General features: G+C 42.9%; 1 protein-coding gene and 1 long non-coding RNA gene across 9 annotated transcripts in view; one reads left to right on the top strand and one right to left on the bottom strand.

The window, feature by feature from the left end:
* LOC110497688 (neuronal PAS domain-containing protein 3) overlaps positions 1–14,679 on the top strand; it is a 371,078-nt gene that overhangs the window by 82,190 nt on the left and 274,209 nt on the right. For all 8 annotated transcript variants that reach the window (XM_090211028.1, XM_036954672.2, XM_036954671.2 and 5 more), the window contains one exon: positions 353–454. In XM_090211028.1, coding sequence (XP_090067154.1) covers positions 353–454 — 102 coding nt within the window. The remainder of the gene's footprint in view (positions 1–352; positions 455–14,679) is intronic.
* LOC149975193 (uncharacterized) overlaps positions 1–14,679 on the bottom strand; it is a 356,113-nt gene that overhangs the window by 269,950 nt on the left and 71,484 nt on the right. The window lies entirely within an intron of this gene.

Below are 14,679 nucleotides of genomic sequence, written 5' to 3'. Positions count from 1 at the left end.
CGTCACACACCCTGTTTTCATGTAACTGTTGGTGGAAATGATTGCATGCTTGCGTACATTACATGTCCTCTTGTGGTACAGTCTCGTTTAGAAACACCATCATTACTGAATACTGTGAAAGAAGTGACACATTTCTTTGTAACTTAAATGGGAACTGCATCTTGTCTCTGCCTTAGATCAATATGTGTCATTAATGATCTTTGTGGACTTTGAGGGGGGGGGGGGGGGGGGATAGAGGGGCTCACACCAGAACCATATGCATACATGTATAGACAGTATATGTATGGTTGTGCTCCGTACTCTTCTTCTCTCCTTATAGGCTTTAAGAGATTTTCACGTTGTTTCTCCACAGCGACCCTTACTGGGAGAGGCCTGCTAATGCCAGCTCCTGTTCTGCCTCTAGGCCCAAGACACTCCACCTTGGAGGAGGGCAACAACATACCTCATCGCCATGGTAATTCCATCCCTTTCCCCCTTCCTTCCTTTCTCTGCCCTCCCTTCTTCCTTCTGGACAGGGGCATACCAGGGCACAGCTCAGCTGCCACACATACTTTTACAATACAAGCGAACTCTCTCTCTGGTCTGGTTAGAGAGAGAACATGGTTAAGGATGCCGGCTTGTGCATAAAATGACATAACTCCACTTTACTTAACCCAAAATGTAGGCCTAGATGCACTTGGGTGTTGCTATACTTTTTTCAATGTTGGCTTCTGTAGTTTTTAAATGTGGTCAAATTAGAAAGTTCATGGTCGCTTTTGAGCAACACATAATGACATGTATAATTAAAAATCCCCCAGGAAGCTGTGCTGTAATGTTCTTTATTTTTTATTTATTTATGTCATTTTGCTTTTTTATGTAATTTTGCTTTTTTTTAAATGTCATTTGTGATACTGAGTTAATAGATCTAAGGGGAGTTAGCTATGTTTCTTCTACAGTAGGTAACCACAGTTGAAATGAAGGATCCCTCTCTTCCTTTGCCATCCAAAGACAATACAGTATGTAGACAGTCATGCTCTTATTGAAGCTGTGTCTCCGAGCTGATCAACAATACACCTCTCAGAGAAACACTGACTGTCCCTTTATAACGCAGGGGAGCCTGTTCTGTGCTATCAAACTGGGGACGATACAAGGCTTCGTAGTGGTCAGTGGCATTGTGGGAAGTCAACTTGTGACGCATTCCGTATTCCACTGAGGCTACGTCTCGACGTCTAGCTGGCTTACAGCTTCATGAGGACATCTTTTCATTTGTAGTAAGAGAGCCAGGCTTACACATTAGGAAATGAACATGGAGCATAATTCCTCCAGCTCTCAGATGGATTCCATCCCTCTCTCCCTCTGACGTACAGCACAGGGGCGACGGCAGGATTACTGTCGGCCTGAATAAAGGGGATTTATGTAACGCTTTGGAGAAAAAAACACTTCTTAATAGGTCATTACAGTCTGTGTTTATGATTAGCCTACTCTCAGGCCTAGACCCCTTTATGTGCTGTCTCACACACGCACGCACGCACGCACGCACACACACACGCGCGCGTGCGCGCACACACACACACACACACACACACACACACACACACACACACACACACACACACACAGGCAGTATACTGAGGGTCCAGATGAATACTGCCTACCTCGGCCTTTACTTTCTTCAGCTACTCACTTTCTCTATTTGTCTATTGAGAGTAGTGGTTCAACTCAGCACTAGCAATATGGCTTCTTAGCCAGGCTAAGTAGTGGCCAAATTTCAGCTGAGATGAAGAGGAACACTGTGTGTGTGTGTTGCTTTAAAGTTGTGTATACTATGTGGTAGGGAGCTAGGTTTAGATGGGTTTTTCTATGCTGATGAAGCTAGGCCCCATTCTGCCACCATGATTAGTTTAAACGGTGCCTGAATGTACGGGCCGGACAGCGTGTGTGTGTTGTAAGCGGTTTGCAGCACAGGGTGAAATTGAGATAAATGGCTGTGGGTGAGAAGGATGGCCACTTCTTCCCCGAGCAGGGCCGAGCAGGGCTGTAGCGGCCCAGGTTCCCCCAGCACACCTGTCTCTTCTCGTTTACCAAGCGCTCTGAGGTGAGCTAGCAGTCCGCTCCACTTGCCCCTGATCCCCGTCTCAGTAACCCCCGCCCCCCGCCCCCCGCCCCCACCCCCTTACTCCTTATGTGCTGCTTTACACACACACACACAAACACCCCTTGCCCCTAGATAACAGCACACAAGGATTGAGCTGTATACCTTGATGAGGTGTGGGAAGATCAGGGTGAGTCTCTCACTGTCTGTGTCTCAGTACACATCACCATTAATACACTACTATACAGTTAGGGCTAAGGAGCATCAATGTTAGCCCTTAGCCTAGGAGTAGATTGCTGTACATGAGAAGGTAGAGATGGAGCTGTCTAGTTTATTCTATTGATGGTGCATAAATGAAGCATTTATAGGTACAGTATACAGTTATTCATTATTACATCCCATTCAGAATGGTCCTTGGTCTCCAATTTTCTGTTTGCCTGTTTTCACCTGACAGACAAGGGCCCACAGTATGATATAACCGGCTACCTCTTCCTCCGTCGTGTTTTAACGCCATGTCTGTCCTAACCCCAGCTCTAGAAACCAACCTTCTGTTGTGTAAGAACCAAGTGAAGCTACCGATTAGAGTAGGAGAAAGAGCAAGACAGGCCTGCAGACTGGAGTTTTATATACCGTGTGGCAGGTGGCCTGCTTTGCCTAAGGAATCTCTTTAGGGCATGACAAGCTCTGAAAACACATAAATCCTTCCTCCTCCCCTCCCCTCTTCCTCTCCCTCTCTCTTATCTCACATTGCCATTGCCATGGGGATTCTTTATGCATGCAGCTGCAAAACTTCCATACTCCAGGTATAAAACTCGAACATAGCAGCTGTTCCTTTACCCCCAAAGCAAATATAAAAGGAGACTTGAGAACCAAGTCTGAAATAGCTTTCTAGGTGGGAGAGTGGAAGTGGAACTTTAGCCAGAGCATGTCAGGAACCAAGCTGTGTGTGTCTGTTTGTGTGTGTTTAAGTGGTGCCTTTAGACACTTGTCTTTTGTCAGGGGGGGGGGGGGGGATTAGGGTGAGAGGTCATAGGTCAAGGTCAGAACATCCTGATCTGTCAGTCTGCCTGTCTGTCTCATGCCAGGTGGGCTGAGGCTCCAGACAGATACCACAAGTCAGCCAAGGAGCTAGTGAGTGAGGGATGGCCGAAATGAGAGAGTGATAGTGAGATTAAAGGAGAGAAAGGAGATTGAGTGTTAACAGGAGTCACTAATGTGGGTGCGGATTATGTTAGGGACCCAAGGAGGCAGTGGCTCTCTTAAAACACTCCAGACTTAAACATACTCTTCTCAGTATGAGCATGCTTCTTTATACCTGAAAATACAAATGCAGAAGGAATTGTCATCAAACTGAATAAGTTGTCAATTAATTTAAATGCTTGTATATAGTATACAATGTGTATTGTATGTATGTTAATATCACTTTATAAAATAGATATAACACGCCACTAAACAGCTCTTGTACAGCATACATTTCAAGCCCAATTACAAAGAATGACCCGACAAAACATCATTATAGGTTCATGATATGTAGCTTCGTCAGGCCCGGTGCAGTCAAAAACAAAAAAAATTATGTGTTTTATATATATTTCCACGCTATAAGGTTGGAATAATAATGTGAAATTGTGAAAATTATGATAATGCCCTTTAAGTGTAAGCTGGAGTTTTGGCTTAACATAGTGACATCACCATGCAGTAAATTAGTTAATAGTCCAATAAGAAAGAGACTTCCAAACTTTTTTCTGTTTTTCCCTTTGCCTAGTAGCTATTTTGGTTTCATTTTGACCTTTTTAATTGAAAACAATCACAGTAAGGTACTTAATTGTTACCCAGAAATGATTTGATATTGAGATGAAAACGGCTGCATTGGACCTTTAAGTGTGTGTCTCAGCATGCTCAGGTTGGCCCTCTTGGCAGCCATTGAAGCAGCAGGAGTAGAAGCTATATGACACATTGGCAAGGGTAGTCAGGGAGGCTCAAGGCAGGGTGTTCAACCATGTTTGTATTGATTTGGGATGACTATATTATGTTAGCTGTGTGTGTTGCCTCCCAAGTTCACCTTTCTACCTCCAAGTGTTTGGGATGTGTTTCTCTCCTTCCTCTTCCTCTATATTCCAGAGTGGTGGTATGAGCGTGCTCTCCCTGTCTGATGCCTTGTGAACATTGCATGAGCTTGCTCCTGGTATATGGTAGCTACTACTGTATGACTTTGTTGCAACTTTCTCCCTTTGATGTTCTTTTTTTCCCTCCTTCTTTTCTGACCTACTTTTTCCTCAGATTGTAAAACTATATGGATTCTTTTACTGTTTTTTAGATGCCTACCATTCAATTATTTAAACTGCTTTCTTTTCATTTTTTTCTCTCCCTTCATCCACCTGTTTCTTTCTTTGTCTGCTGCCTGTCTTTTAATAATGTATTGTATAGATTTCCTGAAGTTGTAGTCTGAGGTACTTCTGAAGAGACCTGGGTTCAAATAGTATCCGTTTTCTTTCAAATCATTTTTTGCTGTTTACTTGAGTCTGTCTGGAGTGCACAGGTGAGAGGCGTTGCACTTTCTGGGATTATTCTATTGGTTCTATTGCACCAGGCAAGTCCAATCAAGTATAGTTGAAGTGTTCAAAATAAAACATTTTCTTACTTGAAATATAACTGCTGTGTCCACCTGTTGTAATGGTGATTATTTTGCTAAGATATTTAATACAATCAACTGACTGATTTATGATGGGTTTGATTTTCACCTACTCTAAGTGTACCTACAGTACTCCACTTCAAGATAATTCTGTTGCCTCAGGCCATTTCCACTAAGCTACACTCTGCTCCGCCCCACAGGAGCCTGTTATAGGCACACAAAGTACTGAATATAAACAAGTTTTATATTCAATTACGTCTAGACCAGTGAATAAATGACCTAAATAATTAAACATATTTGTTAGGAAAAATGGTATATATTCAATTTAGGAAGAAAAAATATTTCAATGAAAAAGATACTTGGGTCTAAATTCCGTCATGCTAGTTAAAAGCCTACCTACTGTAGTATAGCCCTGTTGCTATATCATTCCTTTACACTCTGTGCAGGAGAAGAGGATTAAGGCAGAATTTGTAATTTACAGGGGGGGGGTTTGTTGAGAAAATTAAGATCAAAGTCAAATTAAGTTCATACAGGTGCATGTAATGTGTAATTTGTGAGCCCCGGAGCAATAACATTCTTTGAATGTGGCGTTGCGGCCGTCTTCAGATGTGGACTAGCTGTAATTACACAGCTGTTGCCGCGGTAGCGTGATTGACACATGTATTTGGCAGAAACCATGAGCTGCGTTTGGTAACATTTCAGACATAATTAATTGATTCATATGCCTGTAAGGTTTTTCTAAAGTATTAACGAGATAAGATTAAAAAGGCATAGAACCTTGCCTTGATGTTAGGCATCAGAGCTGGGTGTTATTAACTCGCCAGTGCAGTCATGAGGCTGGAGCTTTTGACCGTAGTGGGAAACTTTCATTTGTTCATTTTTAAAACTTTTTCTTTGTGTGGTTTAGAAACATACCTGTGTGAGAACTATTCAAAGGCTAGTTTGCTTGATATATGGGGTTCGTCATTCAGAAAAAGAGCAATGTTGGTACACACACACACACACACACACACACATACACACACACACACACACACACACACACACACACACACACACACCTGCACACACACACACCTGCGCACACACACACACACACACACACACACACACACACACACACACACACACACACACACACACACACACACACACACCTGCACACACACACACACACACACACCCGCACACACCTGCACATCTATGTATATACTTACGTAAATAAGGTATTTTAATACATTTGCAAACATTTCTAAAAACCTGTTTTTGCTTTGTCATTATGGGGTATTGTGTGTAGATTGATGAGGATTTTTTGTTTTTGAATTCATTTTAGAATAAGGCTGTAACGTAACAAAATGTAGAAAAGGGGAAGGGGTCTGAATACTTTCCGAACGCACTGTATGTGTTCTGGCAGCTCCTGACAGCTAGTCACCTTGCAGGTCGCTCCTGCTCATTGGTCCATGAATAAACATGTCTGCTAGTCCTGCATGGCGCTCTGTGAAACCCGGGCTGACTCTGGGTAATGGCCTCTCCAGCCTCCGAGACCAGCCAGGACCACTTCCTCTATCATGCAGAGCGTCACAGCGATATGGGTTGTGTCAGAACCACACCACTCTCTTACGGCTCTGGTCAAAAGAAGTGCACTATATAGGGAATATGGCACCATTAGTGATGCAGCCAGAGAGGCTCTGCTTGCGATTATCCAAAGCAATCTAGGTTTATTAATGCTGCTTTGGTTAGACATCGAACACATCTAGCGCCTCTACGTCTCTACGTTTCTACGTCTCTACGTCGCTACGTTTCTACGTCGCTACGTCTCTACGTTTCTACGTCTCTACGTTTCTACGTTTTGCTCCATGTTCTGCTCGGCGCTCTAAACGCCAAACTTGTTTGAAAACATTCCGCTTTAATAGTCCTTGTTGTCAAACAGTCACTGTTCAAGTACATAGCATGGCTTCAAGACACTGAGGAGATCCATTTTGACAGCTCTACACTGTAGTTGCATGATAATACACTTAGCATATCAAGTAGGACTAGATGTAACGTTATATGGTGAAAGAGGTCTCAATATAATCAATACACGGTCTTCTGAGGATGGGCGCTCATATTAAAATATGCAGAGCATTTCTAAGTGCGTCAGGTTTAGAGAGGGGAAGAAGGAAAGTGTCATCCCAACCATGACAGAATGATTTGATGTCTATGAAATGCAGAATGCAGCCAGCTATGTCAAAACATTATTTCCCATGCACTGGCTGTTTGCTTTGCTTTTGGCTTGACTGTTGGACTTGATGTAATTATATGTCAATCTCAGTAACCAAATCACTAGCTACATCAGATCTCGTGCATGGAAAGTGCAGAGGAGGAGGAGGGGCTAGTCAAATCAAAAACAGAGGATGCAGCAGTGTTGACACAATTGGCAATTTTGTGTTTTTGCAGGAATTGATGAAGCATATCAATCTGGTGCATGCTGATGCAGTGGATCCTCAAAAGTGGCGTCCTCCCTCCCTCCCTTCCTCCACATTCACCTTTACAGTACAGTTTCAGTTGATTTGGAACATCAACTTCTTGTTACCCAGTAAGCTTGGTGAGAACAGTTTCCACCGAACCCAGTCAACTCCAGTCTACCGATGTAATAGCTAGTACAGTACAGTAGTGATGGATTTGTACCACAATTACGGTGTAGCAGGAGAAAGCCACTCAAGGAGGGATCCGATGATGGTCAATCATTAGTTCACCTGGCTGTGATGAATGATGTGTTCTACTGTACAGTATTAGAAACAGATGACCTCAACTTCTTTACTTTCTTTCATGGCCTTAAAAACAGCTACTGAATGAAAACGAACAGGGGAAAAAACCTAGCCTATTGTCTCTCTGTGCTGTAGGCTACCTTCCATTTAACTGAGAGGAGAGGAGCTGAAAGGAGGGGATAGGAGAGAAGAGGAAAGGAAAGGAAAGGAAAGGAGAGAAGAGAAAAGGTGATGAGAAGAGTGGAGAGGAAAGATTTTAGGAGAGGAGAGGCCTGTATATACTAACGCAGTATACAGTAATTGAACATTACCTCAGGCTACACTAGCCCAGTAGTATCCAGTATCCAACGCGGTGAAGACATTAGTTACCCCTGTCTAGCAGGAAGCCAACATTCTGTCTGAGCTCCAATTAAAAGTTAGACATCAGCTTGTTACTATGATGATTAAAGTTACAGCAACTTCAGAGCAGTTTCAATTCCCAGTGCATTATCACTGTAAGGTGAATACATTCAGACCGCTTACAGGACCTGTGCCTTACAGGACTTTTCAGTCATGTTCATTATCATTAATAAAGCATTTTATAAGTGATCTAAAGCATTATCCATAGCGATCTCTGTGGCTTTGACTTTTATTGGAATTTTGTATTTAACCTTTTACTGCAGTGGGCTAAATCAGGGTCGCCCAACTTCAGTGCCCGACCTCACTAATGCTCTTGTGGCTGAACGGAAGCAAGTCCCTGCAGCAATGTTCCAACATCTAGTGGAAAGCCTTCCCAGAAGAGTGAAGGCTGTTGTATCAGCAAAGGAGGGACCAACTCCATATTAATGGCCATGATTTTGGAGTGAGATGTTCGACGAGCAGGTGTCCACATACCTTTGGTCATGTAGTTTACTAAAACATTTTACAGAAAATATTATTCATGTAGGAATGTTATTTGAACAATAATAGGTATTTTGAGTTACATATTCATATGAACTCAGATCGCCATGTCAGTAGCTCCGTTTAGAATAAGAAGGGAGCGAGGCGATTTATCTTGTTATTGATAATGTTGGCTTCCTAAGCTTGTATCGTTCTAGAATACAGTCATTTGTATATCAATACTATCATCAATCTCATAGGTATTTGTTAGGAGTGTTTTGTGAAGGGAGTGTAATGTATTGTCTGGTAGTAAATGTAAAAGTCAGCAGAGTAAGCTTGGTTGAAAGATTCAACTGTGAAAGCGTTTCTTAGATTGCTTCTGCTATCAGCTGAACTCTATCACGGTGGAAGAGCGGCGCTATAGACATGGTGCATTTATAGGCCTTTACTTCCCATGTGTCCACTCACACAATCACTATCGCTCATAGTTCCCCCCCTCCCCCCCCAGGCAATTTCCCCTGTTAAGGTTCCACTTTTTAGACGCTGCCGTTCTCTATGTCGGCCCAGAGCGAGATGAACTGTCTGAGTATGTTTAACTCTTCGGCCGTGAACCTTTGAATGATGAAGTTTTATAGATAGTTTTAATGATCAGTCATAAACAGCGGAAGAGTTAGTTATATCATCCTGACTGCTTTTAACAGTAATTGAAAGCTAAATAGGCTGGTGTTAAGGGATACAATTTACGACCTAGGCCATGGTACCCTTTGAATATGAGAATTCTCTTTTTGTTATTCATCGGAAGTTGTGACACACAAAAGACAGCGAAAATAATTGTATTCATTACAACATTTGTAGAGCAAAGAATATTGCCATTCACATAGAAATGACTAAATGGTATGAAGTGGTATGTCCACATGCTACAGTGTCTGTCGGGGGGGGTCCCTGTGTCTCTATAAAGGCTACCTACTATGTGCATACTATCTCTGTATGTAGACACTCTGATCCACACCAGTCTCACCTGCCTCTGTCTGTCTCTCAGCCAACCCTGCACAGGCATGCCTGCTGCCTCTCACTCTAAACCTGTGTCTCTCCCAGCCAGCCTATCAACTCAAGTCCAAGCTATCAGATTAGAATGGTCCATTCCTCAGTCTCCATCCAGTCACTCTCTCTCCATGTATTTCCACTCGGCCGGCAGTTAGCAGGGATTGTTTTCAGTTTTGCTGTTTCTCCCACACCTAAATATAGCATTCATATTTACCACGGCCGCTTAATTTGACTTCTTAATCGTATTTGGACCCGACGGGCTCTAAACATGGAGCGGGCCACCTGTCTCACACATTAGAAGAGTTCCAGGGGACAGATGGGAAGATAAGAATGCTTGTCCTTGGATAAACACGTTCTAGAACTGACGGGCCACGGTACCGGGCAGAGACAGTTTCTGACCTGGCTAGCCAATCCATCACTTATAGCATACATAACGTGTAAGTCCCAAATGTCACCCTATTCCCTATATAGTGCACTATTCCCTATATAGCGTACTCTGGTCAAAAGTAGTGCACGGGGTAGGGAATAGGGTGCCATTTGGGATGCAGGTAGGCCTATGTGATTGACTGTATGCATGACTTCTCTGGGCCATTAGTTGTTTTCTGAAGGTTGTTTTCTGATGATATTAGAAATGTCCTAAGGGCGATTCCACGGTAACAGAGTGATGCTGAGACCAAGATTTTTCACTTTAAAATATATCCCAAACAAAAACCAATGATTGCAAAGTTAAACAAACCATACAACTGTGTACACAAACACATACAACTCTATCTCCACTGTTCTTCAAGTAAATGTGTTTTTGTAAAGTTTTCAGTGGAAATTGATAAAAGCAGTTGTATGGTTTGTTTAAATCTGCAGTCATTGGTTTTTGTTTGGGATACATTTTAAAGTGAAGTCTCAGCGTCACTCTGTTACCGTGGAAACGCCCCTAATTAAGCTGTAACGTACAGTAGAGTGGTGAAAAATATTATATTTTTAGATTTACAACTTCATTAATAATTCCCACGCACACGGTTGTCCGATGTTAAAAGCTTATGTCAGACCCGGCTACTTGGTGTTCGCCAAAGCATAAGGAACCGTTATGTAAACGCTGGCGTCAGTTACTACCTCTGAGCTGAATCGTTGGGAGCTTAACAGTGACTGACAAGAAGCTCCCTTTTCCCACACCTCCCCACCTTCCCTTCATTATTTCTCCTCCGCCTCATGATCTGCGGCTTTCTTAATTGTCCGTGATAGTCTTTAAAAATACAATGGCATAATTACTCTCTCCCGTGTCAGATTAGAAGTTCTCGTTAGAGCCTCCTAAAGTAACTTCCTTCAATGAAGCTGAGGAGATAAATGCACTGAACACCAGGCAGATACTGTGCCAGTCTTACAGTCATAGGCTATCATCATCTAATACACGGGATTATGTAAATAGGCATTTACATACAATATACATGTATATTAACAAACTCCTATACCCATCTCATTGTCCTCATGCACTTTCATGTATTTCACTGTTCTTTGGTATGACTTAATATGTAGTCTTGGGAATGTAGAATTCTAGCCTTAGAATTGATACATTCTAGCATTCTACCCATAGAATTGATATGTTCTAGAATTCTAGCCTTAGAATTGATACATTCTAGCATTCTAGCCTTAGAATTGATACATTCTAGCATTCTAGCCTTAGAATTGATACATTCTGGAATTCTAGCCTTAGAATCGATACTTACTAGCATTCTATCCTTAGAATTAATACATTCTAGCATTCTAGCCTTAGAATTGATAGATTCTAGAATGAATTCTAGTGTTAAAATGGATGAACATTTAAGTTCTGTAATGAATGACCTGTATTGGCTCTGGTGTTTGGCATCCTTCCCAGTACTTCCACCATGCCTGTGATTCCTGTCTGTGTGTCAGATCCAGTAGTCTTCCTTACTAATACAAGCATACAGTCATGCTTGAAAAACAACAATGGGACTTTTTACAAATCATATACCGTTCTGTATCTAGCGATATATTTTATGGCTTGCAAAATAGTGATGATACAGTCAATATTATGAATAGGCCCTGAAAGTGTAGCTAGCGTTGGGACAATATGAATTCTGATCAGGAGTTTAGATAACTGACTTTCCATGGTCTTTTATCATTCCCCAAGCAGATCTGCTGTTGTCTTCCGCAATGTTTTATGAGCACATTATACAAATTACACTTGCAACAAATACCATAAATTACGTGTATCTCAGGCTCACAAACACACTGTAGCTTGGTGATGCACAGATAAATAACACAACAATGAGTGGAAGGATTTCATTGGTACAGGGTAGAGGTGGCATTTCACTACATAAACTATCTTGTACAGTCGTTTCTGCTTTCTAAAGTCCCTGCCTGTCTGTTTGTCTATGTTTGTTGTTCTTGGTAACCCTATGATCAGAATGGAGACATAAAGCAAAAATACTGCCAGAGTAATTTCACAAGCATGCGGGACAGACAGCCAGACCTCATGTCTGTGAAGATCTGGCATCAGACAACTTTAGTAGAGCGAGAGCGTTGTCTGGGGTGCATTTGTTAAGATGATAATTGTTTGTTTATCATCATGAGTCAGTAGTCTGTATATTGAGGCCTCAGACTTTCAGAGAGAAGCCGATCTGTGATGAGATATCCCACTGGGCACAGACGTCAGTTCAACGTCTAGTTTTGATTTACGGTTGGTTGAGTTGTCAGCTAACGTAAATTCAATGGGAAAGCATCAAAATATTTCACCATGTCATTAGATTTAGGTGAAATCAAATCCAGTGAGTATTCCACGACGATTCAAAGTCGTCACATTTCATTTGGGGTTTGAAATGACGTGGAAGCAACGTTGATTCAACAAGTTTTTGCCCAGTGGGATTTGTCTTGTTGCTGAAGTGCTCCTCTTCTTCCCATTTCTTTCTACATGTTCTTTCTTCTGTCTGGTCCTATCGTTTTTCTAAACAGTGATTATCATCAGAAGCACCACCACAGTCGAACTCAGAGCTTGTAGCGAATCAAGGCAACCCGACAGAGCCACCACACTACTGCATCATACATCAATTATTCAAACGCTATTGCTTTGTACAAGCAAGCTCTCTGGTGGAGATAGAGAGGAGAGCGGGATAGAGAGAGGGGCCTCTTCCTCTGCCTCTGCACAGCCAATTACTTCAAAATGTTTAGTTCATTTATTATTGAAGGCGTAAATCTTGTACAGGTTGTCGGCAGCTGACCCTGTGAGGAGTCTATTGTAACCTGCTTTGATCACACTCCGATAGGCTCCACTAGGCTGGCACGGAGCTGCCCTTCCAGCTGTGGCATCCAGCATCCATGTGCAGGGAGCCAGAGGAGGGGTAGGGAGGACTGCTGAGTGCTGGGAGGGCTCAGGGTAGCACCAGCCTCTCCACTTTAAGGATCCAAGTGGGTACTTATACTCAACAAAAATGTTAACGCAACATGCAACAATTTCAAAGATGTTAATGAGTTACAGTTCATGTAAGGAAATCAGTCAATTTAAATAAATGCATTAGGCCCTAATCTATGGATTTCACATGACTGGGAATACAGATATGCATCTGTTGGTCACAGACACCTTTAAAGAAAGTAGGAGCGTGGATCAGAAAAACTGTCAGAATCTGGTGTGACCAACATTTGCCTCATGCAGCGCGACACATCTCCTTCGCATAGAGTTGATCAGGCTGTTGACTGTGGCCTGTGGAATGTTGTCCCACTCCTCTTCAATGGCTGTGCGAAGTTGCTGGATATTGGCGGGAACTGGAACACGCTTATACACGTTGGTCCAGAGCATCCCAAAAATGCTCAATGGGTGACATGTCTGGTGAGAATGCAGGCCATGAAAAAACTGGGACATTTAAGCTTCCAGGAATTGTGTACAGATCATTGCGACATGAGGCCGTGCATTATCATGCTGAAATGGTGGCGGATGAATGGCACGACAATGGGCCTCAGGATCTCGTCACGGTATCTCTGTGCATTCAAATTGCGTTCGATAAAATGCAATTATGTTCGTTGTCCGTAGCTTGTGCCTGCTCATACCATAACCGCTCGCCCACATAACGCCATACACGCTGTCTGCCATCTGCCCGGTACAGTTGAAACCGGGATTCATCTGTGAAGAGCACACTTCATCAGTGTGCCAGTGACCATCGACGGTGAGCATTTTCCAACTGAAGTCGGTAATGACTCCGAACTGCAGTCAGGTCAAGACCCTGGTGAGGACGACAAGAACGCACGCAGATGAGCTTCCCTGAGACGGTTTCTGACAGTTTGTGCAGAAATTCTTTGGTTGTACAAACCCACAGTTTCATCAGCTGTCCAGGTGACTGGTCTCAGACAATGCCACAGGTGAATAAGCCGGATGTGGAGGTCCTGGGCAGGCTTGGTTACATGTGGTCTGCGGTTGTGAAGCCAGTTGGACGTACTGCCAAATTCTCTAAACGACGTTGGAGTTCGGCTTATGGTAGAGAAATTAACATTCAATTCTCTGGTAACAGCTCTGGTGGACATTCCTGCAGTCAGCATGTCAGGACATTTCTGCAGTCAGCATGCCAAATGCACGCTCCCTCAAAACTTGAGACATCTGTGGCATTGTGTTGTGACAGAACTGCACATTTTAGAGTGGCCTTTTATTGTCCCCTGCACAAGGTGCACCTGTGTAATGATCATGATTTTTAGTCACCTTCTTGATATGCCACACGATTCTTGGCAAAGGAGAAATTCTCAGTGATGTAAACAGAGATGTAAACAAATGTATGTAGCAAATTTGAGAGAAATACACTTTTTGTGCATATGGAACATTTCTGGTTTCTTTTATTTCAGCTCATGAAACATGGGACCAACACTTTCCATGTTGCGTTTATATTTTTGTTCTGTGTAGTTTGTGAGGAAGGCTAGCGATGCTGCTCTTGGTTCCCACCCCACCATCCCAACCCTACAGTAGGTCTCAGTGCAGGGTGGCCCTGATATGCTCACCATGCTGCTTGTTGTCAGGGCGATGGCTGCAGAGTGGCGGCGGGGCCTCACATGTGACTCTGGGTTCACCCCTGGCCTGTAGTGTACAGCGTGGAGATGTAATGTAATATCAGCTTGTACAGACTTGGCCTAGAGATACAGGAAGTGTAGCCTTGTAGCCAATGACCTGTACAGCCTTAGTTTTAAGATGTTGGAGAAGTAGCCATACAGGAAAGCAGTTTGGACTGTGGAGAGATAAGGCTAATAAAGTTCACAGCCCATGTTGAGGATACTGCAGAGAGAAGGGGACATTGTGATAGTGAGAGGATACTTACTCTATTGTACATACTGTATTAAAAATA

This window comes from Oncorhynchus mykiss, chromosome 19, assembly GCF_057628025.1.
Source record: "Oncorhynchus mykiss isolate SJ-2025 chromosome 19, ASM5762802v1, whole genome shotgun sequence".
NCBI lineage: Eukaryota > Metazoa > Chordata > Actinopteri > Salmoniformes > Salmonidae > Oncorhynchus > Oncorhynchus mykiss.
Note: the sequence above shows the minus strand (reverse complement) of the source record. Positions and strands in the feature narration are given on the sequence as shown.